We start from the raw sequence: 27,573 nt of genomic DNA on the forward strand, positions 1-27,573 counted from the left end.
ATTTTGAAAATATTTTTCATTTTATTCATTTAAAGTACTTTTAATATATCTGCATAGTTGGGGCTTATATTATCAATATTATTTTCTTTTTTAAAAAACAGTAGTTTAAAACACTGTGTTGTTGTTTAGTTTGTTATGGAAAATGAATTTGGTGCAGCTATAGAAATGACCCACAAGGATGTTTCATAATGTAAAAACACTATAATCCCAGTAGGTTCCAACTAGATTATTTAAAAACATGTAAGGCCTAGGAGAATCTAGATTAGGTTATTTAATACATTATGAATTACCATATTTTTCAGACTATAAAACGCGCTCCCCCCCCCCCCAAGTGCATGGAAATGTCTGTGCATCTTACTTGCTGAAGCCTTGCCCATCCGCTGGCCCCCACCCTTCGGCCTCTGCCTCCCAACAACTTGCCTCCTTGCAGCAAACAGCAAACAGCCTGGTCAGCTTCAGCACAGCCTGATTTAGCATGAGCTAGATTGGCAGTTGGATCTGCCCCCCCCCCCAATACCTCCAATCAGTTGTTCCTGGTTGGTCAGATCGCCACTGCCCATCAGCGCCAGCAATGGCCATTAACGCTGCCACCTATTGCTGCCTCCACGCACCCCATTTTCAGCCTCTGCGCATCCCATTTTCAGCCCATTCTAGGTGGGGATAGGCAGTGGCAGCGATCCCCGCTGCCTAGAATGGGCTGAAAACGGGGTGTGCGGAGGCCGAAAATGGGGCACGCAAAGGTGATGATGGGGGCGGCGATCCCCACAGCCTGGAGCAGCTGATCGGAGGTATTCCGGGAGGCCAATCCAACCGCCAATCAACTGCTCATGCTAAATCAGGCTGTGCTGAAACTGGCCAGGCTGTTTGCTGTTTGCTGCAAGGAGACAAATTGCTGGGAGGCAGAGGCAGATTTTTTTTTCTTGTTTTCCTTCCCAAAAGCTAGGTGTGTCTTATATATTGGAGCGTCTTATAGTCCGAAAACTACAGTAATTTTCAGTTTCTGGAATATATATCTGAATTGTGACTGTATACCAAAATTGTGTTTACCGTATATACTCAAGTATAAGTGAGTTTTTCAGCACATTTTTTATGCTGAAAAAAGCCCCCCTCGGCTTATACTCGAGTGAGGAAAAAATGCCATTTTTCCTGCAACCCGTTTTGGCTTCCAGGGAGGCTTGCTAAGGTCAAAATGGGGCACGGGGGGTGCGGCGCCCCCCCCGCTGCCCCGTTTTGGCTTCCAGGGGCTGCAGGGAGGCTTGCTAAGGCCAAAATGGGGCATGGAGAGGGTGCGGCGCCCCCCCCCGCACCCCGTTTTGGCTTCCAGGGGCTGCAGGGAGGCTTGCTAAGGCCAAAATGGGGCATGGGGGGGTGCCTAGCAAGACTCCCTGCAGCCCCCTGGAAGCAAAAACAGGCTCGGGGGGGCTTCAAGAGAGAAAGAAACAAAGAAATCCTCACTGTTTAGGGAGATCCCCACGTGCACTGAGCTTGAGTTGAGAGCTTATTGTAATAGGCTGGCTGCTAGCTATCCTTGCTCAGGCTAAGCTAATCAATAGTGGAGCTTTAAGAATGCCAGATGAGAAGGAGAAAGGGAGGGAGAAAGAAAGAGAGAGAGAGGGTGGGGAGGGTAAACCCTTTTACTCACACTTCATCCTCACTGTTTGGGGATCTCTAAATTCACTGAACTTGAGTTGAGAGCTTATTGTAAATCCCTGCACTAGCTACAAAACGTTTCAAAATGTCTGGCTTTTCTTCCTCCTACCAAAGACCTTCTGGGGTTCTTCAGAGAAAGGAGAAAGGGAGGGAGAAAGAAAGAAAGAAAGAGAGAGAGATAGAGAGAGAAGAAAGAAAGAGACAAATAAAGAAAGAGAAAAAAAGAAAGAAAAAGGAAGCGAGAAAGAGAGAGAATGCAGGTATCTCTTAACAGAGGCTGAACTTGCCTGAAATTAGATCAAGCCCTACATCACTTAACCCAATGTATCAGATTAAATTGTTATTGAATTATTTTTGGTATATATACGGTACTACATTTTCTTGTGTAATTTAGTTATAGTGTAGTTTACACTATGTACTTACAGAGCTAGTTTACTGTTTTTCTTTGAAATAAATATTCAAAAACATTTAACCTACTGATGTCTCAATTAATGTAATTTTATTAGTATCTATTTTATTTTGAAATTTACCAGTAGCTTCTGCCCTAGGCTTATACTCGAGTCAATAAGTTTTCCCAATATTTTGTGGTAAAATTAGGTGCCTCGGCTTATATTCGGGTCAGCTTATACTCAAGTATATACGGTATTTTGGAGTCTTGTTTCCTGCATATTGCCATGGATTCTCTTCTTATGCAAGCAGTCTGTAATAAGGCCTTTTTTGTTTGTGATTTAATTACAGATAAGAAAGCCAGTCTGATGTGAATTATTGAGATTAGGTTGGGTCGGGTGGAGATGGTATGTGCCCCCTTTTGGAAATGTGTCCAGCTAGGTTCTGTGTGTAGCAAAAGAGTTGGGGATGGGAATGTGTCTTTTAGGAGTGTCTTACTGCTTTCCAAGACACTGTTCCTCAAGTTGCTGAATTTGAGATTCTATTCCTTATATCAGTTCCAGGATTCTTGTTTCTATACTAAGGTCCCTAGTGTGAAGCAACCTCCTTGCCTTAGTTGCTCAACTCAATCTCAAGGTTGGCAGTGGAGTTCTCCAGGCTTATGGTCCTGGGAGAAATCTGTCTTCTCTGGGAGTGGGGTCTGATGTGTCTCAGGAGTTCATAACCACTATGACAGACAAGGTCCCAAGTTATCCAAGTCCTGACATGGGATAATAGTCATAGCCTTGGCCTGATTATCTTGCTCCTTAGATATATTATCTTTAGACTTGCTAAAAGAAAAATAAAAAGAATCAAATGAAATATTTTAAAGAGTCGTTTAACAAAATCTTTGTTTACTGCATGAATTCATGCATAATCATAATTTACTTAAACCAAAGTTAACTCATTAGTTTCGAATTGTAATACAGAATAACTGGGTAAAATAAACAAATTTAAATTGTTAAAAAAGCATTTCTTATTTACTTGATTACTCCAGTATTACTATATAATATATCATCGCAAACACGTGTCTTTGCCACCATAGCAATGTTATATAACAATTGTGGTAAACACTTTGAACTGCTTAGTCATTTCCCTTTTAGTGTTGAACCTACAACAGGCCACACAGTTTACGGATTGCAACTGTCGTATAGTCAGACCATGTATAATTGACACTGGATTTTATTATAGATTTTAGTTGTTGTTTATAATTTTATATTAGAATTTTTAAGTGTATATATACTGAGTGCTTTTATTTGTTCTGGTCTATGGTCCAAGACTATTAATAAATTGTTGTTATTGTATAATATAATTTTCTGGTTTTGGCTCAGTACACAAATTAGAAAATCTATTTGGTTTATCATTTGTAACTCACATCTTAAAATGTGTGAGTCTAATGAATTACATGTTTTTGAATAAAGTACGTTGCAGCAAATCATGTTGTAGCATGATGTATAACCTAATTATTTTTGTCAGTTGGCATCACCCTGAAGCCTTCCTTCTTCAAATGCAAGCATATTAAATGACACATTTATTCTAAGAACAAGGAGAAGGAAATCTTCTCCCTTTAATTTTACTTTAGGGAAAATCTATGTTAAATACAAAGTAAAATCTTAATTACTCTAACATTAAGTACTAAAAGCATATGTTATTTTACAACCAATTTAAACAGACTGGCATTAAAAAATGGTTCCTTATTCCATTCCTTTTCCAAGAGACTGGCCAAAGATGCTGTGGTTGCTCAGTTGTGTGGTTGTAGTTTTGAATTATGAGTCTGCCATTTCCCTTCCTCAGTTGAAGTATAGTAGCGATATTTGGATTATTTAAGTTACTGAAGAAAGATCCAAAAGAATATTGTCAGCTTTTATGAAGGAAAATACCTGGCTAGTCCATTGGTAGGACTCTGTAGTAGGATCCACAAAGAGAACAAACTGCAGTGGCAGGATTGGCAAAATACAGGTGAAACTCGAAAAATTAGAATATCGTGCAAAAGTTCATTTATTTCAGTAATGCAACTTAAAAGGTGAAACTAATATATGAGATAGATTCATTACATGCAAAGCGAGATAGTCAAGCCTTGATTTGTCATAATGGCTTACAGCTCATGAAAACCCCAAATTCACAATCTCAGAAAATTAGAATATTGTGAAAAGGTTCCATATTCTAGGCTCAAAGTGTCCCACTCTAATCAGCTAATTAAGGCATAACACCTGCAAAGGGTTCCTGAGCCTTTAAATGGTCTCTCAGTCTGGTTCAGTAGGAATCACAATCATGGGAAAGACTGCTGACCTGACAGTTGTGCAGAAAACCATCATTGACACCCTCCATAAATAAGGAGGGAAAGCCTCAAAAGGTAATTGCAAAAGAAGTTGGATGTTCCCAAAGTGCTGTATCAAAGCACATTAATAGAAAGTTATGTGGAAGGGAAAAGTGTGGAAGAAAAAGGTGCACAAGCAGCAGGGATGACCGCAGCCTGGAGAGGATTGTCAGGAAAAAGCCATTCAAAAGTGTTGGGGACTTTCACAAGGAGTGGACTGAGGCTGGAGTCAGTGCATCAAGAGCCACCACACACAGACGGATCCTGGACATGGGCTTCAAATGTCGTATTCCTCTTGTCAAGCCGCTCCTGAACAACAAACAACGTCAGAAGCGTCTTACCTGGGCTGAAGAAACCTGGTCTGTTGCTCAGTGGTCCAAAGTCCTCTTTTCTGATGAGAGCAACTTTTGCATCTCATTTGGAAACCAAAGACCCAGGGTCTGGGAGAAGAATGGAGAGGCACACACTGCAAGATGCTTGAAGTCCAGTGTGAAGTTTCCATAGTCTCTTGATTTGGGAGCCATGTCATCTGCTGGTATTGGTCCATTGTGCTTCATTAAGTCCAAGGTCAACATAGCCGTCTACCAGGAGATTTTGGAGCACTTCATGGTTCCTTCTGCAGATGAGCTTTATGGGGATGCTGACTTCATTTTCCAGCAGGACTTGGCACCTGCCCGCACTGCCAAAAGTACCAAAATCTGGTTCAGTGACCATGGGATTACTGTGCTTGATTGGCCAGCAAACTGGCCTGACCTGAACCCCATAGAGAATCTATGGGGCATTGCCAAGAGAAAGATGAGAGACATGAGATCGAACAATGCAGAAGAGCTGAAGGCTGCTATTGAAGCATCCTGGTCTTCCATAATACCTCAGCAGTGCCACAGGCTGATAGCATCCATGCCACACCGCATTGAGGCAGTAATTGATGCAAAAGGGGCCCAAACCAAGTACTGAATACATATGCATGTTTATACTTTTCAGAGGTCCGATATTGTTCTATGTACAATCCTTGTTTTATTGATTTCATGTCATATTCTAATTTTCTGAGATTGTGAATTTGGGGTTTTCATGAGCTGTAAACCATAATCATCAAAAGTATGACAAATCAAGGCTTGAACTATCTCGCTTTACATGTAATGAGTATATCTCATATATTAGTTTCACCTTTTAAGTTGCATTCCTGAAATAAATGAACTTTTGCACGATATTCTAATTTTTTGAGTTTCACCTGTAGATAAAAGCAGTGACAGGATATAAAATATACCCAAATATATGTGTGCTAAAAGTCCCAATATTCTTGAAATAATACTATTTACTTGGAAAAAACTATCACAATCCCAACCTTGTCAGTTATAAATGTTAGCCCCACTTAATAATTTGTAAGCAGTCCTGGTAGAAATGTTCTCCAGGAATTTGGCTCCCAAAGAAGCGTCTTATTTTCCATGATGAAATCTACTGCTGAACTCTTATGACTACTTTTTTTTTTCTCTTAGCTATTTCTTAAATTGGATTTAATGTGAACTAGTGAAATCAATTTTTTTTTCACGCAGATAAAACTTCCTGCTATTACACCAAGATACCCACACAGAACTCAGCAGGCTATCACATCTAAAGAATTCCATGGAGGAAACCGACTTTATTTTCCTCCAATGTAAGTAATTTGCAGTGGCAATTCCTATTAAAAGAATACTAGAATAATAGAGTTGGAAGGGACCTTGGAGGTCGAACCCCTTGCTGAAGCAGGAAATACTGTAGCATTCCAGGGAACTGTTTGTCCAATCTCTTATTAAAAATGTCTAGTGTTGGAGCACCCATAACTTAAGTTGTTCCACTAATTAATTGCTCTAACTGGCAGTCCTGAAGATCCAATGAGTTTTCTTTCGTTGGGGGTGTTTCTTGGAACCCTGACACTAACTGTCAGGAAATTTCTCTTCAGTTCTAAGTTGGTTCTCTCCATGATTAGTTTCCATCCATTGCTTCTTGTCCTACCTTCAGATGCTTTGGAGAATGGAACATATAACATAGAATAGAGTTGGAAGGGACCTCGGAGGTCTTCTAGTCCAAACCCAAGCAGGACTTATACAAGGGGTGTCAAACTCGTGGCGTCACATGACATATTGCGACTTTTTTCCCCTTTGTTAAAATCGGGGTGGGCGTGGCCAGTGCATGACAGATCTGGGTCATGGGCCACAAGTTTGACACCCCTGCCCTATACCATTTCAGACAAATGGTTATCCTGTTTCTCTTTGAAAGCCTCCAGTGATGGAGCACCCACAAATTCTGAGGGCAAACTATTCCATTACTTGATTGCTCTCACCTTTAGGAAATTTCTCTTAAGTTTAGGTTGCTTCTCTCCTTGGTTAGTTTCCATTGTTTCTTGTCTTGTCTTTTGGTCCTTTAGAAAATAATTTGACCCCCTTGGCTTTCTAGGAGCCCCTCTAATATTAGAACAGTGATATCATGTCACCTCTAGTCCTTCTTTTCATTAGACTAGGCATACCCCATTCCTCTAATCATTCTTCATACGTTTTAACCTCCAGCTCCCTAATTATTTTTGTTACTTTTCTCTGCACTTCTTCCAGAGTCTCTACATCTTTTTTATATTGTGGTGACCAAAACTGAATGCATAGTCCAAATGTAGTCTTACTAAGGCTTTGTAAAGCGGTGATCTTCATGATTATGTGATCACATGATGTTGATTCTATCTATAAATACTCTTGCAAAGAGATCTGCACCTAATTCGTTTTGCAATTATGCCTCTGTAAAAAGAACTACGCAGTCAATATTGAAGAAAAACAGTACAGTCTATTTAGAGAAAATTATCTCCATGCTGAGATGGTGTGCTGTGCTTGCCTCCTTTCTCTTCAGTATAACAAAGGGAGCTGCAGGGAGCCCACGCTACTCAGCAGAACTCGCTAGAATAAACTTTGTATCCAAGTAAATGTTTGATTTCCAGATATTCTCTTATCTCCAAGTCCAATCTTTTCCTCTATTCACTTTTTTTCTTGTGCATGCAATTCGGTACATGTTTGGGGGAAATATTTAAATAGTTTTTTAAATAGATTTTTCAGGAGAAGCCCACCTCTGCATGCCTGCCTCTTAGAGATTGATTCCGCCTTCTTTATGGCAGCCCCTTAGATATTGGAATATTGCTATCATGTCATTCCTACTCCTTCATTTCATTAACTAGACATACCCAATTACTGCAACCATTCTTCATATGTTTTTTAATCTCCAGTCTCCTAATCATCTTTGTTGCTCTTCTCTGCACTCTTTCTAGAGTCTCAACATCTTTTTAATATTATGGCAACCAAAACTGAATGCAATATCCCAAGTGTGGTCTTACCAAGGCATTAAAAAATGGTGCTAACACTGCAGGGGTTTTGGATTCTATCCCTCTGTTAATGCAGCCTAGGACTGTGTTGCCTGTTTTGGTAGCTGCAGCACACTTCTGCTTCATATTTAAGTGATTGTCCACTGGAGTCCAAGATCCCTCTTGCAGCTACTACTATTGAGCCAGGTACTAGCTATTCTGTACCTGTACTTTTGGTTTTTCTTGTCTAAATCAGAATTTACTTTTCTCACCAATGTGTTTCATTTTGTTAAATAGAGCCAGTGGTGGGCTCCACATTTTTTAATAACCGGTTCTCTGCCCTAATGACTGGCTTAGTGGGCATGGCTGGGTAGGTCATGTGACTGAGTGGGCTTGACCAACTCTACATCACTTGTATGAGTGGTACCTGTATGGGACAGGCAGGGTTGGGGAGGGAATCCAGGGGTCTCCGGTGGGGGGGGGAGAACAAAAGATCCAACCTCTTTGTATGTGCACATGCGTGTGTGTGTGAGTGAGAGAGAGAGAGACTGCATCAAGCTAGACTGGGAAAGCTGGTTGCGAGAGGAAGAGAAGCTGGGTAAACTGGACCAGACACTTCCCAGGTCCCCTAATCCCAGAAGTAGCAACCTTGCAGTCTTCCCTCTCTGCTTGCCCCTTTCTTTGCATGGGATCATCCAGCAGTGGAATTGAGAGGGAGAAGGGAGGGCAGTGGCAGCCGCTAGCATTGAAGGAAGAGTGCCACACAGAAATGGGAGCACACAGAAACGCCACCCCCTTCTCCTTCTCTGTATTCATTCCTGGGCGATCCTGTGCAAAGAAGGGGGCTATCAGAGAGGGGAAGAGTGCAAGGTTGTTGTTTCTGGGACGAGGGGACCAAGGACATGTCTGGGTCTGGCTCAACCGGCTTCTCTTCCTCTCGCAGCCAACTTTTTGGGGCCATTTTTAGGCAGTTTTTCTGGCCAATTTGGGGTGTTTACTGGGGCATTTTTAGGCAGTTTTTTGGGCTGATTTTGGCTGGAAAAACGGGCCAAAAATAGCCTGTTTTGGGGGCATTTTCCAAGTTGTTTTTGGCCGGAAAAATGGCCTGAAAAATGGGCGGGGCAGGGCCAGCCGGTGGTCCGATTTGCCAGTTCTCTGAACTGCGCAAAATCGGAACAACTGGTTCAGGTGAACCAGCAGCATCCCATCTCTGAATAGGGCCCAGTATTCCAATCTATTGAGATCCTTCTGTATCTTGAGCCTATCTTCTGGAGTGTTGGCTATTCCTGTTCCCCTTCTATCCCCTCTTTTAAATCTTTGATGAAGATATTGAAGAGTACTGGGCCTAAGCCAGAATCTTGGGGTAACCCATTACATATTTCCCTCCATGTAGATGCAGTTCTATTAAGGACTACACATTGAATGCGGTTTGTCCTTAATGTGAATCCATCTGGTGGTGATGGATTTTTTTATTTTATCAAGTAGTAGGTTGTGGTTTACTTTATCAAAAGCTTTACTGAAGCCCAAATAACCCAAATCATTTTCTCTGGTCCACTAATTTTATCACATTGCCAAAAATGCAATAAGATTTGTCGGGCATGCTCTGTTTTTGACAAACCAATATTGGCTTCTGGTTATGACTTTGTTTGCCTCTGTGCTTGATTATCTTTTTCAGAATCTTTCCAGGTATTGATGTCAGGCTGATAAGTCTGTAGCTTCCTAGATCCTTTCCCCCCCACACACACCTTTTTTTTTTTTTTTTGAAAATGGCAACTACATAGGCCCTTCTCTAATCATCTGATAGTTTCCTGGTGCTCCCAGATCTTTGAAAGATATGGTTCAGTGGTTCTGATATCACATCTACCAGTTCTTTCAGAGTCTTGGGGTGTAATTTATCTGGTCTAGCTGATTTAAACTTCTCTAGAGTGGATAGGTGTTCTGTTACCATTTTCTTACATTCCTGTTCAGCATTTTACAGGGGTTTTTTATAGGTTGGATTGGTTTTTCCTTTTGTGTAAAGATAGATATAAAAAACGAGATAAACAGTTCTTTCTCTTTGCTGCTCATCACATTCCTGCCATTTTCTCCCATTAATGGACCAATCATTTCCTTGACTTCTTGTTTTTTATATGTTAAAAAAAGCTTTTTTGTTATTTTTTACTTTTGTTGCCTTAATTCTTTTTGCACCTTAGCTTTCCTGACTTCATCTTTGCAGGTTTGGGCTATTTGCTGATTTGGTGCCTTAGTTATTTGGTGCCCCTCTTTCCACTTTTTATACTTGTCTTTTTTTATCTTTCAATTTACCCAAGAAATCTTTGTGCAGCCAGCATATTTTGTGATCTTTTTATATTTTCTCTTTTATTGGAATTATGCTGGACTGGCTTTTATAATCTCACTTTTCAAAGTTTCCCAAGCTTCTTGCATTATTTTCCTCTTGAGATTTTTTGTCCATGGAATCCTTTCCAAGCTGTCTCTAAAATTATTGAAATCAGTTCTCTTAAAAGTCCAAGACTCTAGTTTGATTTTGTTCTATTGCTTGTGCTTGCATAATATTAAATTCCAGTATTGCACAGTCACACACACACACACACACACACAGGGTTTCTGTAGTATCAACACTATCATTTCATTTCTCTTTGTGAGAATTAAGTCCAGTATGGCTAACATAATTCCATTCTTTGCTTTTTGAGAGACAAAGTTGACTGCTAGATTTGTTAGGAATCTTCTACCAGATACAGAATTTGTCTCCCAGTTGATATCAGGGTAGTTAAAGTCCCCCATTACTTTTGGTGTGTGCTTCCCACTGTACATACCTTAGTTAAGTGACATATACTTCCACTGGTTGGGTGGTCTATAGTATAAACCTATGGATATGGCAATGCCATTCTTTTTTCCTTTTATATTGACCCAAATGTATTCAAAATGGTTTTCATTCTTTTTTGTTGTATTTCTGTAGAGATACAGTTATTTCTTATATACAGCACAACTCCACCTTTTTTTTAATTGTCTGTTTCTTTTAAACAATTTAAATTCCTTAGTTGTATATTCCATTTATGGGTTTCATTCAACCACCAAGTTTCCATAATGGCAACAATATCATATCTGCCCTCAACAGATTTCTAGTGCATCCTGTTTATTCCTCCCACTTTGTGCACTGGTGTATACGCATTTGAATTCTTTTTTTCTGACTCTATTTGTTTTCTACATAACCTGTTTTGTGTCTGAGTTCCTCTTCTTCCTGTTTGAATAGTGCCCATGGTGTGGCATGCACTATCAAAGGCTTATTTTTTCTTAACATCAATCATAATATTCTTAAATGGCACAAACATTTATGATAGAATACTGACAATCCTATTAATTTTAGATCCTGGGGACTGAAATATGCTGTACTAATTAACTCTCGGTCCCCATTATTCAGTTTAAATATTTATTTAGAAAACCCCTGAATTTAGTACTAAATAACTCAGTCTCTTTCTGTGATGGATGCAAATCATTTTTCTTGGATAGGTTTTCATTAGACCAACTTCAAACATCATGACTAATATAACCAAAACCTTCTGTTTTATACTGTTCTTTTAACCACCCATTAAACACCTTTTCCATTTTGTTCTTCATATACACTCTAAAAAAATAAAAATACAGACTATTTTGCTACGTCCTGCTGCAGGTTCTGGAAATCCTTTGGATAAGTCAGTGCCAAGAAACACATCAACATCATAGTCCTTACTAGCGTTCTTGACTACTTGACAATATGTCTCTTTTCTCTGCTGTCAGTAGCACCAGGCAGACACCTCACCTTGTTCAAAACCTCCATATCCTTTCCTAAATTGACACTTCTTACTATTGAGTTACTAACCAGAAAGTGGCTTCTCTTTCTAGATTTCTTGCTCACTTCACATGACTGATTTGTAATACCTGATTCATACCTTCCCTTATCCAAAACTTCTTCCTCATGGACCACAATGCTCTGCTCAGTTGAGTCATTATCTTCATCACAAACAGCTGAACCTGCCACCATATTATCCCTATATAATAGTATCCCTATTAAGTTCAGTAAGAGCACTGTATCTATGAGGCAGGGACACAACAAAAGCTTTGTGTTTATAGTCCACAGGTTTCACTCACTCTGCTAGATCCAACAGTTGTCCATACTCCCCTTCTCCTGCAGTGTCTTTGTGGTAGAGGGGGCTTATAGTGAGGCAACTCAAAAGAACACACAGATTGAGTTGGACACCTAATTAAACAACTAAAGGAAAGAAGCAAAACAAGAGTTTTAATAATCAGCATGTTACAAAGAGAATGTAATACAAACCACAAAATAGATGTTTACATCTGTTGCTCAATTTACCTACTTGGAAAGACTTCTGTGAAATAGTTTGACATTTTATTTTTCAGTTCCACTAATTATTGGGCCTTCCATAATGGAATGTTTTCTCAAATTATTTACTGTTATTGTTACCCATAAGAGGGAAATAGATACTTTTCTTTTTGCTTTGTTTTTGAAATTATATACAGTTAGTGTTGTTTGCTTATAATTATTACTATGAAAAATCTATTAGACCTAGTTTTAGTTTAAAACTTAATTATTTCTTATTTTCTATGAAGGCCTGCTCATAAAAAAAATGAGCCTGTAAACTTCAGCAAACTGATTAGTAGTGGTTATGGTGATGAGTGGCTTCAGCAACGTGATCAGTGGAAGAAAAAGAATAATCTCCCTAATGGTAATGTGTTAAAACCTTTTTTAAATATTACATCATATTTAATATGCTGTAAAAGGTTGCTTAATAATCCCTGCTCTAATTTCTAAACCTGTTTTAAATATTATGGTTCATAAGTAAATGAAGTATTTTTATTCAAATTCTGCAATTTATCAGACTTGAATTCATACATCACAATATGGCAGTTGTATTTTCTTTTTAAAAAATTGATATTTATAACCCAGCCATTATTTGTATAAATTATAATTTACAGTTTACCTTGTGTGAATCCTGTCAATTGTGGCTTATACAGCAATCCATAATTAAACAAAACTTAGTATGATATGTGATTCCATTAACTTTTTCAAGGAAGTCCAATTCTTTTCAATGAAATATGCTTTCAAAGAGTAAAGCATTCAGTTCTATCCTGATTATAAGGACAACAGAACATCCTCGTTGTACAGAAGAAATCATAAGCATTATTTTGCAGCAACTGCCATTATCAAAGATGTTCTATTTGAAACTATTTAAAATTATGGCATAATATGTCATTAAATTATATTCTAGTAGAACATTCATTTTATATTATGAATAATACTTAAATATATCTGAAGACATGTTCAGAGAAGTAAGAGCTTTTAAGATTTTGCAAAGCATTAAAGAAGGTACTTTGCAAGGCGTGTTGGTTCATGCCCAATATCTTTCTTACAAGCAATAAAACAATCACACTTTATGAAAAGCTCTTGCAGCTGTCTGCACATAATTGTTTGTTTGTTTTATGCAGTTTATAGTTCACTCCAGTTGCACAGAAGTAGTAGTATTTGGTTCCCCTTCCATATGGACCCGGTTTGTGGGAGCAGTAAGCTGATTTTGTATAAAATAGAACACCGCTCAGGGGGGCCCAAAAAGCCCTACTAAGCAGGTATATACAAAAGTATGAAGGCTATTGCTTAATGCATTGTAAGCCGCCCTGAGTCTCCGGAGAAGGGTGGCATATAAATCGAACTAATAAATAAATAAATATCTCAGATTAAAGCAAAACATGATATAGTTAACAAATTAAAGCCATAAAATCACAGTATAAGGCCCTAGGGATAATTGTAGACAATACTTTTGTATATAGGCCCTAACCACTGAAACCATATCCATTTTTTTAAGGACACATAATCATGTTCAGCTTCTCCAGGATTAGTCAGGCAAGTCCTTTTTAAACACCAACAGGGAATGGGCCATTTGAGGGTCTGAGAGACTGCTGTTCTAAAGAAGTGGACGAACAATAGAGAAGTCATACTATTCTAGCATCTATAGTTGCATTCTCTGAGCAAAGGTCATGAGGAGAGCTTGTTCTATTTGAAAATATTGGGTGAACAGATGTTTTTGGAAGAAGACAATCCTGTAAATATCCAAGCCATGAACCATATAGAACAGTGATGTTTAACCTTTTTGGTGCTGAGTGCCCAAAGCGCACACTTGTGCCCGAACCCCCAAAATGCAATGCAAGCGCACCCCGCTCATGCACCATGCACATGCACATGCACCCCATCCCTCTGTGTCCCGTTTTGGCTTCCAGGTTGGTGCAGGCGGCTTTCCAGGCTCAAAATGGGATGCTGGGGGGGTGCCCTATTTTGGGCATAGAAAGCCTCCTGGACCAACCTAGAAGCCAAAATGGGGCGCGGGGGCACAGCACGAGGCCCCACTGGCCCCCATTTTAGGCCTGGAAAGCCTCCTGCACACACCCCCGCATATGTGCCCCACCCCCATGCATGCACATGCGTGTCACCGCATGCGCCCCGACACATGCAGCACAGACCCAAAGACCAGCTGGCCGGTGGGAGGCGTGCACGCATGCATGGTGGAGCTGGCCTGAGGACTGACATGCATGCAGAGAGGGTTCTGAGTGCCACCGGTGGCACGCGTGCTGTAGGTTCGCCATCCCGGATATAGGGGTCTGACAGATGGTGGTAACCACCATTCTAGAATTACATTCAATGTACAACAAATATCCAGTACATCTCCAAAAATAATGCATTGCAGGGGTGCAACAAGGAGTGTCCATGGCTACTTAAGCCATTGCATTCTGGATAAGATGTACTTTCCAAATCCAATTCAAAGTCAGCCTTATGTAGAACACATTATAATAGCATAATCAAAGCGATTAGGGAATGAGTGACCATGGATAAAATCTATTATATGTGCACACACATTTACTACACACACATAATTGTTTTACGAATTTGGCATAGAAATGTCAGTAGTCCTATAGGTTTTGCAGAGTGCAGTTTTGAATGTTTTGCATAATCTTAATTGTTTTTAAAGAACCAAATTCATATTACACTTAAATGTTTAATATACCGTGTTTCTCCGAAAATAAGACCCTGTCTTATATTTTTTTTTAATCCTGAAATAAGCGCTTGGCCTTATTGCCATGTGCTCAAAACCCCGATTGGGTTTATTATCAGGGGATGTCTTGTTTTGAGAAAAACAGGGTAAGTCTGAACATCTTTTGTAATCACTTTGCTTTAAACAAGTACTTTGGACAATTATTAAAACATTGGGCTAAATTCTACCTTAGAAACAGAGAAGCTATAGCCCTCCAGATTAATTTCTATTATCCATGGGACAAGACTGCAGTTCAACATCTTTTGGAAGGATCATAATTTCCCTTCTCTTTATATCCAGAATGCATTTTAAGTAAAGAATTCCTTTTCCATTATTTCTTGCAGATTCTCTTCTTCCTCCAAGTGAGTATCAGAAGAAAATAGAAAAGAGGCAGAAAGCTAGGAAACATACATTGTCATACAAAAGAAAATCTAAATCTCAATCTGGACTTGAAATGGGTGCCCAGCCTAAGAAGTCACTCTTCAAGCTCAGAATGTATGCCACCCAAGATCCTATTCCAACAGCCCATTTCTGACATAGCCAAATATAAGAATTCTATTTTGCTGTTATTTTTTTCTTTGCTACTAGAAGAGAATTTAATAATTAGAAAATTAAAGCATATGATTAATATAAATATTTTTTTAATGTTAATCAAATATTGAATGATACATTCCTCCGCTTCTGAAAGTACCAGAATATTCAGTAAAGTTTCTCCTTACAATGGAAAATAATTAGGCCTTGAGTTGACAAAAATTAAAGGCAGAGTAACATTAAATAAATAAATAAATAAATAAATAAATAAATAAATAAATAAATAAATAAATAAATAAATAAATAAATAAATAGTGATTTTGCCTAATAGCATAAATAAATAATAAAGTAGAAATTATTTCTACTTTATACATAATAGTTTCAGTTCAGAGCAGAATAAATGGGAGGTTAATATATATGAAGGCTCTTGTTTACTTTTCTTGAACCTTTTGCAGACTAATTTTTAAAAAGCACGATTTTAATGTAAAATAGTTGTTAGTTATGCAGCATGCAAAATGAAATTTCTACAACTTATACTAATGTCACACTTTTGCACATTTCATGTAGGCCCTTTATTAGGAAATAATAGTAACAGTACTTTTATGTAACAGTAACAAAATATAGAGTTGGTTCTCAACCAACTATTTGAATTCAGGCAACATTCATCAAATTCAAAATAGAACTTAATTCTTATGATAGGGAAGTTCCTTATTTTTATTTATGAGGTATTTGTGAAGAATGGCACAAACATAAGCCTCTACAATAACTCCATGAGCTATATTGGTACTTTGCTGTAAAAGAAAAGAAAGAAATTACAACTAACATGATTATTTAAAAACTCTGCATCCAGTGAATTAATGATATACTAGAAACAAAATGGAATGTTTTTGAAAGAAATTAGACTTAAATATTAAACTCTGAACTCTTATGTCAGAAGAATTCTTGTTCTTTTAACTATGGGTAGTCTTTGGCTTACAACCATTTGTTTAGTGATTGTTTAAAGTTACAGCAGCACTGGAAAAAGTGACTTATGACCGTTTTTCACACGATTGTTACAGCATTCCCGTGATCAGGTGATCAAAATTTGGATGCTTGGCAATTAGTTCATATTTATGAAGATTGCAGTGTCCCAGGGTCATGCGATCACCTTTCTTGACTTTTTGACAAGCAAATTCAGTGGTGAAGCCAGGTTCACTTTACAAATGTGTTACTAATATTATACTAATAGTATAATGATATACTTAACAACTGTGACAAGAAAGGTTGAAAAATGGGACAAAATTCATTTAATTGTCTTGCTTAACACCAGAAGTTTTGGGCTCAATTGTGGTCATAAGTCAAGAACTACCTGTATGTTCCAGCCTCTTCTATGGAGAATGAAACTAAGTGCCTAAAAACAACTCTTTTTTTTCATCATATCTACCTCCTCAAATTGCAAGGTTGCACACTTCAGTAAAACAAGTCCCACTGAACTTAGTATGATTTTTTTGGAAAAAATTCATGGACAAAAACATGAAATAATTGCTGGCTAAATAGGTTTTTAATACTTAATACTAAGTATGTAAAGGCTGAATTTACATTATTTTAAGAAAAGTAAATCCAAGGAATATTGTATGTTCATAATATTACAAAGTTAATTATAAAATTCACCTAAATATTTCATTATGATATTTATGTAAATAATTAATTTATATTCTGTTGTTAGGTGTCTTGACAATAGCAATAGTATTTCAAAAAGAAAATAACAATATCTCCTTGCTAAAAAATATAGTTGAATATTTCCAAAATAAATTGCAATTTCAAAGGCATTTAAAGTAGTGCAGGCCAGAATATTTTACAAGGATAAAATACTTAAAGCAATGTTGATTATTCTGTCAAGAAAAAGCATTTCAGAGTTGTAAACTAGTTTAGAGAAGTATTGTACCTATTAGTGGCCCTCCTAGAATTTGGTGTAGTTGTGGCATAAACTATAGAACACTCTTGGTTAATATTAAATGATGCACTAAAAAAAGGAAAAGATAATCTCTGAGATTACAGGGCTGTATCTGCAGTTGCTTAAAGTTTGAAATAAACTTTATTTGATATTTGAAATAAATATCTAAAATCAATACTTTAGAAGGCCCCCATATTCTGTAATAGCCTTAAATAAGAGTTTTCCCATGTTTCATGCAGGGCAATCAATGTTTCAAAACAGATTACTTGATCTTCTTGGTGGCAAGAATAAAAAATATTTTTGTCTCCAATAAAATCTGAACCTCCAAGTATATCCATAGTCCATCTTTTATTAATAAATGGATCTGAGAATATTTTAAGCTAGGTGCTGTTGACTTTACTACTAACAGCAGCAATTGCCAGAAGGGTCAATATGTCAGGTAGTTATTGACAGACTTAACAGCAGAAAAATAAATCTGCATCTATTTTATTAAAAGCTCAGTCATTCACAATTGATATTAGTTTATATTTTTGCCAGTATTAAATAGTTAAGTGAATTGAAGCAAATGTTTTGACATTTCATATATTCATGAAATTCCAAGTTTAAACTGTTTTAAAATCCTACATATTTTGTAAAAGCACTTTGAATATTTTGGGAATTAAACTAATATATTTAATTTGTATTGAATTCATAGTTATTCAAAACCTTTGTATATGCAATATTTTATATAATATTTCAGGAACTCATGGCAAGTCAAATTTAATATTTACCTGTCTTAAATATTGCCAAGTAAAATCAAAATGAAGAAAAATTGGGCAGTCATAGTCCTGCTTAAAGAAGGGATATCCCAGTTTCTATGCTGTTCACTTCAAAGTAATTTTAAAATAGTGACGCCTTTCTGTTTCCCCCTCCCTCCCCTATATACTTCTTTTCTTTTATAAAGTAGAAACACTGTGTTTAGATGAGACTACTAATTTTCTTCTCATTTCTGTTTTGCAGATTCAGAGACATTCCAGCCAGAATCAACACAAATAGATATTGAGTAAAAGCTGGAACTTCACAGAATTTTCACAATTCTGTTGCTATTTCCATTCAGCACTGTGTGCAGGAAACGTATACAGTTTAGGAAGCAGGCTTCAATAGTAATCTGCTAACCAAGTATAATAGGTGTCAGGCTTCAAAAGGCTTCAATAGTTATCTGATAAACCAACTATTGCTAAGGCTCGCTAGTCTCTTCTAAAGCCACACCTGATCCTTGAGAGCTGATGAGTATCTCTACAGTCATAGGACACTGCTAATATAAAGTATACTTTGACACTGAACTACTGGAAAAAGTATAGGGAAACATAAAAATGAGACCAACTTGAGCTTTATAGTGCGGACTTTATTTTTGTATCTTTTCCCAAGTAAAAACTAGTTATTTTCATTTTCTATGTAATAAATTAAATGTCAGTAGAAATTATTTATCAGAGTATTGTATTGTACTGGTAGTTTTAAACACCATTTGTATTTTGTTCTGCTTTATACTTTATATATAAACTTATATGAATACTTGAATTCTATTGAATAAACATCATTAGAAATTGGAAACAATTATCCTTTATTTATAGCTTTTTTGAGTAATGTGATATTAAGGTAAAGGTAAAAGTTCCCCTCGCACATATGTGCTAGTCGTTCCTGACTCTAGGGGGTGGTGCTCATCTCCGTTTCAAAGCTGAAGAGCCAGCGCTGTCCGAAGACATTTCTGTGATCATGTGGCTGGCATGACTAAATGCCAAAGGCTCACAGAATGCTGTTACCTTCCCACCAAAGGTGGTTCCTATTTTTCTACTTGCATTTTTTACATGCTTTCGAACTGCTAGGTTGGCTGAAGCTGGGACAAGTAACGGGAGCTCACCCCGTTACACGGCACTAAAGATTTGAACCACTGAACTGCCAACCTTTCGATCAACAAGCTTAGTGTCTTAGCCACTGAGCCACTGCGTCCCTTAATGTGATATTATTGAACAGTTATTTGGGCCGCCAAACAAAAAATGTTCAGAAATACAAGATTTAATGACAGCTTCCATTTAATTTTAAACAAGATGGATATAAATTTTTATAAGTTTTAGACACAACAGCATATTAGATTTTGTACATCACTTCTGGCAGCACCTGGTGGACTTGTCTGGTCTTGGAAACTCAGCAGGATCAGGACCAAATGCTTATAGAGTGATTTGGGAAATTCATAAAACATCTTGGAAAGAGACAAGGACAAAATAAAAGAAAAGCCTCGTGTAAAATAAATCATTAAATTAAATTTCTTTATTACAACTATTAACCAGCACAAATAAATAATTGGGACCATAACTTGACTCAAAACTTTCCTAGTCACTTATTAATGAATATTTTTGTTGCCTAAAGTGCAAGCCTGGCATTAGTTCGTGTAACATACTATTTGAAGTATGGATTTCGCCACCTAGTAAAATCCTGGCACTGCTGCACTGCATGCTTAAGAGGTCTCTTCTGCATATCAATTTAGAATATAGGGTTGAAAGGGACCTTATAGGTCTTCTACTCCAGTTCCATGCCCATGGCAGGAGATCCTACACCATTCTGGAGATGACTTTCCAATGTCTTCTTAAAAACCTGCAATGATGTAGCACCCACATCTTTTGGAGCAAGCCTTTCACTAATTGTTCTCATTGTTAGGAAATTTCTCCTTAGTTCTAGGTTGAATCTCATGCCAAAAGAAGAATCAAACCAGAGAGAAGCCTACTATGAGCCATGGCGAGGCAGTGGTTAGAATGCAGTATTGCAGGCTAATTCTGCTGACTGGTAGGAATTTGATCCAGACTGGCTCAAAGTTGGCTGAGTCTTCGATCCTTCTGAGATCGGTAAAATGAGGATCCAGAACGTTGGGAACAATATGCCAACTTTGTAAACCACTTAGAGTATGCTGTAGAGCACTATGAAGTGGTATATGTCTTAGGTGCTATTGCTATTGCTTATTTAGAATGACACTAAAGGGCCACCATCAGTGAGCTGTTGGACAGCTGGTCTGTTGTGTGGATGTTTGGGTGGTTTAGGGATGGGGAATTTGTGGTGAGTGGGTGGGGGTGTTTGGGGATTGTTATCTGTGTTGGACCTGGTCTTTGGGTATTAAGTGAATTTCGTTGTATGGGTATACTGTGTATATACATATAATGCCAATAAAATTATTATTATTATTACTTTGAATGCATGACATGGCCAAAGTAAATCAGACTTAATCTTATGATTTTAGTTTTTGGTGATGTATCTGGTTTTATATGATTTAACACCCTTCTGTTAGTTGCTCTGGCTGTCCATGGTATACACAATAATTTATTCCATATGCCAATATGTCTATTCGCAGTTTTTGTCATTATCTTTGTTTTCCTGATGTTACAACTGTCTTACTTTTAAACTTTTGTCCTGGATTTTCCAGATCATTTTTTCCTGACTTTCCTTATTTCAGCCAGTAGTGTTGTATCATCTGCGTACCTCAAATTATTTATGGTTTCTTCCCCCAGTCTTCACTTCAACAACAGGCAGTTCCAGATCTAATTTCTACATGATCGCTTCAGTATACAGATTGAAAAAAAAGGTGATAAAATACGTCCGTCTAACTCTTAATGATTATGAGCCAATCTGTGTCACCATAAAGTGTTCTCAGTATTGCCTTTTCATCAGTATACAGTGATCTGATGAGTCTGGTTAGGTGGGCTGGAACACCAAGATCCTGCAAAGCCACCCATAGATTATTTTGTTCTACACAATCAAAAGCTTTCTGTATTTGATAAAATGTATAAAAATCCTTTTGAAATTCACATATATTTTCCATAGTGTCAAGGTGATAATTTAAGAGCTGATCAGCTGATGAAATGAGGGGAATGATTCAGCAGGGTCTTTGGCTGTTATCCCTTTAAGAGCTTGAGTAATAAGAGGAGGCCCTGCTGGCATGTTGGTTGGTTCGTCACATTTCTTTCCTGCTCTAATTGCTGTTTGTTGAGATACTGCTTGTAGCATGTGTATATATAGTATTCCTATATTCCTATTGTAGATAAAAATCACTATTTGATACAAACCACTGCTGACTGTACTTGCTGCTGAGTTGGTACACGTGATAGACCTGTGCACACACTGACAGGTTATGGGCCCAGAGAGTCGAGACACCCAGTGAGAGCTTGCTCCAGAATCAGAAGAGTAATGCATCATGGTTTGCTTGAGGTTGGTGGTTGTTAAAAAAAGAAGCTGGCAACATGGATTCCGTCAGTGCTATGGGAGGAGGTTTTGTGGTGTCTTGGCTAAATGAGATAAACTACCTCTCCTGATTTGTGAAGATGGAAATGTACCTGTGAAGGGAGGAGTTGTGGATGATAGTTACTGATCCACCAGTAGCCCTGGATATTGGGGACCAGAGAAGGAATGAAAAAGTATTGGCCAGCATAATGCTGAATTTGGAGGACAGCCAGCTGATACACATAAGGTGTCTCCAGTCTGCTAAAGAATGCTGGGAGGCTTTGCACAGTGTGTATGTTAGAAAGACTGCGAGCAGCAAAGTAATGCTGACGAAGAAACTGTATAAGGCTCAACTGAAACCGGGAAAGAGCATGTCTATGCATTCGCAGTCCATGAGAAAGACATTCCTAGATTAGAAGAAGAATGTCATTTACTGAGGCGCACAAGGTGTATGTGGTGCTCAATTCGTTAGACATTCATGGTACATTTTAGTCAGTGGTGGGTTTCAAAAATTTTTATTACCGGTTCTGTGGGTGTGGCTTGGTGGGCGTGGCTTAGTGGGTGTGGCAGGGGAAGTATACTGTAAAATCTACATTCCCTCCCCACTCCAGGAGAAGGATACTGCAAAATCCCCATTTCTTCCTGATCATCTGGGACTTGGGAAGCAGAGAATAGATGGGGGCAGGGCCAGTCAGAATTTTTATTACCAGTTCTCCGAACTACTCAAAATTTCCACTACCGGTTCTCCAGAACTGGTCACAACCTGCTGAAACCCACCTCTGGTCCTAGTGACTAACCTACAGTCTATACAAGAGTGGGACTTAACCATGTAGTATTTGTTGGAGGAGGAACAAAAACGGCTAGAGAGGCAACAAGGAAGGGGAAGAGATAACGCTCAGTCCATGCCTAAACCAGCAACATCCCAAGATGCTAGTAGAGTACATGTGTGGTTCTACAAATCATATCCAAAGACACTGCCATGAGAGGAGAAACAAAGGAACAGCAAAACACGGACATAGAGCTACGCAACCCACAAGAAATGGTTCATCATTATTTTCCCTGGCAGCAGAGTCGCTGGAGAGCACTAGAAACATTTGGTTTTTAGACAATGGGGCTAATGGTGTAATGATGTCTCTTCTTTTCTATTCTATTTAAAGAAAAAGTCTAATTCTTTTTCCATGAACTGAATAAATTCTTTATCTTTTAATATTGATCGGTTCAACATCCATCTTAATTTTCTTTTTTGTCCTTTCCATTTAAATTTTATTGGATTGCTGTATGCCCAGTTACTTGTTTCTATGTTTCTTTCTTGTAGATTAGATTTTAATTCATTTGACATCTATATCATATCTATTCTTGACCAAGACATATGCTTATTTGAATAGAATGAATATTGATTTTCCTTAGGATGTATCTTTTGCCATACATCTTGGATACCTAGTTCTTCCTCCATTTTAAAGAAAGCTTTTGGAAGTGTTTTCCTAGCTTTTTTTTTTTTTCCTAGTTTTATAATCCAGTTCCGCATCTACTATTGCATTAAAATCTCTTACTACATATATATTTTCATACTCCAATTCTATTATTTTCTTATGAAGTTTACCATAAAAGTCCTGATTGCTGTTTGATGCATAAATTGCTACCAAGAGTATCTGTTTGAAATTTATTGTTATCTCCACCATCAAAATCCTCCCTTCTTCATCCATAAAAATTTGCTTAACATTTATTGTTTCTTTTATGTAAAAGATGACTCCTCTCTTTTTATGTTGTGATAAAGAGGTGTATAGTTTCCCAGTTTTGGGATATTCCAATAGTTTATTGTGTTGTTTTTTTAATATGAGCCTCTTGCAGGCAAATTATATCCAACTTTAATTTTTCTAGTTTATTATAAACCCTTTTCCTTTTTATAGAAAAATTCAGTCCATTTATGTTAATTAACAGTAATTTTATTTCTTCTTCCATGGATTTACTTATAGATGGGTTTGTTGTTCTAGTCACTCTTGTCTCTGTCTGTTCTTTTGCCTTTGCTCATCTCTTTTTGCTATTTCCTCTACCTCTCTTTCATCTTTTTGTTGTATATTTCCCTCTCCTCTGGTTTCCTCTTCTTGTCTATCCTCTTTTTCCTCTCCTACTCTCTTTTCCTCTTGTAATCCAAAATAATGATAATAAAATTATTCTATTTTTTCTACGGAATCCAGTCTATGTCTTTGCTCCATCCAGGTCGCCAGTATTCCCTCTGGTATCAGCCATCTAAAATTTACTCCATTCTTAATAAGCTGTCTTGTCAGAAATTGATATTTCTTTCTTATATCTCTTACTGTTCTGGGGATCTGTTTTAGGACTACTATTTCTTTCCCTTTGAATTTTAAAGGGTCATCTCTTGCTCTTTGAAGTATCTCTGTTTTTATTGCTTTTTTAGTGAATCTCACATGTACCTTTCTGGGGAATCTCAAGCACCTTTTCTTTGGTCACCTCAAAAGCATTTGCCAGCAGTTCTAACATTATCTCAGCCAGGTTTTCTCCCTTTTCTTCTCAATATTCTGAAACCGCAAGTAATAATCAACTTTATCCATCTCAAGTGATCTTATTGTTTTCTGTTTTCTCATGACTTTTGTCTGCCAGGGTAAATCTGTAATCAACTTCTTCCACTCTTTTCTCTGTTTTTTTCAGGTTTCTCTTCTACTTTCTGAATGCTTTGTTCATTTTTAGTCATTATTTGTTGAAGATTCTCTACTTTGTCCTCTACTTTTCCTATTCTTTCCTTAATATCTTTTTTCTTTTTTTTTAATTAAAAAGTTTTACAAGACAAAAAACATTTTACAAGAAAAACATAAACCGTTTGCCCTCTTTCCATATATGAATTGTACAATCACATTTGCAAATTAACAACCTCTTTAAAAAGAAACAATTATGTAAACTCCAAAAACCTCTCCAGATTCTTTACACTTGTTTTCCCTTCCCTCCTTCCCCCTCCTACCCCGACCCTCCCCCCCCCCCCCCGGACTTCCCAGAGCAAATACAGGATATAGCATCTAACAAACATATATATATATATATATATATATATATATATATATATATATATATATATATATTAAAAAAAAAGAAAGAAAGAAAATTAACTCCCCTTGTTCATATCTAAATATAACTATTTAAACCAATTATTATTTAAAAGTAGTCAATCCAACTTCTTTCTTATCCGTTCTTCAATAATAAGCAAGTCTTCTTTCTTCCAGCATTACACAATCAGAACCCGGTTACAATTAACCATCACATCTCCAACCCTTACATATATTAACACATTGGCAAGATATTTTAACCAATCTCAAATAAAATATATTGTAAAAAATCTTATTTCTACTTTTTGCCCCACAAACTTATGTTGATTCTGCCTGGAAATATTCCTGGCTTAATAACTTTATACAAACTTATTCATCTTGTTCTCTACAAATCCATTATGTATAATCAAATAACATCTTCACTATTTAAAGTCTATTAAAAGTTATAAAAACCTTCCCACAACCCTTGAACCATTTTTAACCCATAAGCTTATATAGATTCTTCAACAAAACATTCCTTGACATATAACTTTAGTATTAATATGCTTCAAGACAATGGTAAAGTTTGATCAGTAATCCATAACAATTCAAACATAACATTATTTAATATAACTTTTCTAGACAAATCATATCCCTAAATATAAGTAAATCATTCATTTTCACTATAGTATAACTTTTCAAAACAAATCATATCCCTAAATGCAGGTACAATCACACATTTTCACTATTACTATCCTCCCCCAACAAAAAGATTGTAATTTTTCCATCTCCATTTTTTCCTAACTTTTTTGCAAACTTTCTTTTTCAGTCTGATTCCTCCACCTTCATCTTGTTCACCTCGCAAAGTAGTTCCTCTCAGTGAACACATCTCCTTAACTGCGATTGAGAATCCATTTTTGTAAAAAAATTGTAAAATTCCACTTCGAATTTTCTTTCTGATATTAGGAATCCCAACACCTCCTGACAATTTTCCAGTTGACTGTAACAAAGCCTTTGGGGAAATCTCACTCAGTATTTCCTGATTACGTTCCTTCAAGCCTCCCAGCCTTTCCTTCTTAATTTGGAAAGCATCCATTCCATTTCCCGGAGGCACATTAAACTGGATTTCTTTCACCTCTTCTTTCAGCAATTCACGGTTATTTGGCAACTGAAATTCCGATACAATATCTCCGCTTGTCTCTTTGTTTCGAACTTGAATAAAATCCTTTTTAAGAAGTCCTTCAATTCTCTCCACTATCACAGAGGTAAATGATTCTAATATTTCTTTAAAGAGATCCCCGATCAGTGTTTGTGTCTTTAATGATGTTTGTAATAGTGAACCTTCAAGACTTTCAATAAAGCCAGCCATTTCTCTTTTTCTCCAACCACCTTGAACAATGCTGGATGTTAACAGCTTTAACGAGAGTTAAGTTTCAGTTTCACGCCCTATTAAGCACAAGCGCCATTTTCTTCCGTACTTCAATCAACTTCCAAAAGTAACAATTTAAGCATGGAATTAAGGGCTTGTTACTTGCGATTGTCTGCTCTCCTGTCTTTACTCCGTCTGCATAGGAAACAACTTAAATCTCAATAAAGATTGCAGAGACGGTCGCGACGTTTTTTTTCTGCTCAAAACAGAAGCGCCCTGGATCTCGGAGTTTCACCAGATTTCCTGGGGAGCTCTCACCCTCCTAGCCCCCAAAGCTATTTCAGGGGCTTTCGGGGAGCTCTACCCTCATCTGATTACTCTCCTTTCCCTCTTCTCCTGAGGGAAAGATTTTCCAGCCGTTGGACAGTTGATTTGCGCTGTCAGAACGGCTAACAAGATCACAGGGCTGGCGCTCCGAAAAAGAGCGTCCAGTAACGTCGGCGGTGCCAGCGGAAGTCCCTTAATATCTTCATGCATGGCTTGAATCAAAACTTTAGTCTCTGCCTGCATCACATTCATTTTCTCTTGTTGGAACATAACATCCAATGACCTTTGACCTGCTGGACTAGATGCTGCTGCTGCTGCTGAGAATGGCACAGATATAGTTTTCTTCATTTTAAAATGCTTTAATAATTTTGAATCGATTAATGAAAATAATAACTATGATACCCCAACAGCCCCAATTTTGACCACCAACTTCATTATCTCTTTCCAATTTTCCCTTTTACAAAGCTGTCCAGGAGTCAGAGTTTTCAATGTTACAGTATCCCTTTTTCCTTCTTCTTATCTTCAATCGCCAAAAAGTGTCACTGTTTTTATTATTTTTTTAATTGTAATTTAATTAAGAGTTCACAGAGCAGAAAGTAAAAGAAAAGGAAAATAATTTGCTGTTCTCAGCTTCTTCTCACTTTATCTGCTTAGCTTCCGCTTAAGTTCAAAGAGCTGCACTGTTTTTTAAAAGTCTCAGTCCTCAGTGGTGCTGGTGTTATTTGTTTTAACAGCCAGTCTTTATCTTCTTCAACCTCTCAAGGTTATGTTTCCTGGATTCAACCAGAAGCGTTGTGGTGAGACAGTCAGGGATTAACGGGCTCTGATGAGCCCTGCGAAATCCCGGGCTGACGAACCGTTGCAGAGGGGTCTTTGGACCAGATCTGTCCTGTAGGAACAGGGAAGAAAGAGAGGCACCTCAGAAGACCAAGAGAAACAGGCAAGTTCCTCGGAGGTCAGAGAAAATTCTCTCTGACTCTGCAGCAGGGAGCAGCGGCCATTACGACTGCCAGTAAGATGGGGCAACCGGACCAAGCAATGTGCAGGAGTGGAGAATTGAGTGGAATATTGATGCCGGGTGAGTGATATCTAACTCATAGGCAGAAAGGGGAAAAAAGGATTTTTAAAACAATTGTAAATGTCCTGGTGTTCTAATAGTGGCTAATAAGTGTGGGAAAGGACGGAAGAAGAAGATTAAGGCAGAAGTTATAAAGCAACAGAGCCCATTTAGAAATTTGTCTGTTTTGGATTTAAAATACCTGGAGAACTTTAAAAAAAAATTAGAAGAACTAAGAACCCGAAAAGATTCTCTTTCAATTTGGAAACTTTAAAAGGAGGAAGGGGGGGAAAAAAC

At 37.6% G+C, this 27,573-nt stretch overlaps 1 protein-coding gene across 6 annotated transcripts in view; it reads left to right on the forward strand.

Moving 5' to 3' along the window:
• The window catches only part of C4H7orf57 (chromosome 4 C7orf57 homolog), a 47,247-nt gene extending 28,408 nt beyond the window's left edge, over positions 1–18,839 (forward strand). For 4 of the 6 annotated variants that reach the window (XM_034416429.2, XM_034416428.2, XM_060691799.2 and 1 more), the window contains 4 exons: positions 5,944–6,044; positions 12,312–12,427; positions 15,127–15,277; positions 18,246–18,839. In XM_034416429.2, the coding sequence (XP_034272320.1) occupies positions 5,944–6,044; positions 12,312–12,427; positions 15,127–15,277; positions 18,246–18,288 (411 nt within the window). In that variant the 3' untranslated portion in view covers positions 18,289–18,839. The remainder of the gene's footprint in view (positions 1–5,943; positions 6,045–12,311; positions 12,428–15,126; positions 15,278–18,245) is intronic. The other 2 variants (XM_060691800.2, XM_060691801.2) reach the window with 2 other exon arrangements.
• The last annotated feature ends 8,734 nt before the right edge of the window (positions 18,840–27,573 follow it).

The sequence above is a fragment of the Pantherophis guttatus genome, chromosome 4, assembly GCF_059756535.1.
Source record: "Pantherophis guttatus breed Tessera chromosome 4, ASM5975653v1, whole genome shotgun sequence".
NCBI classification, from domain to species: Eukaryota; Metazoa; Chordata; class Lepidosauria; order Squamata; family Colubridae; genus Pantherophis; species Pantherophis guttatus.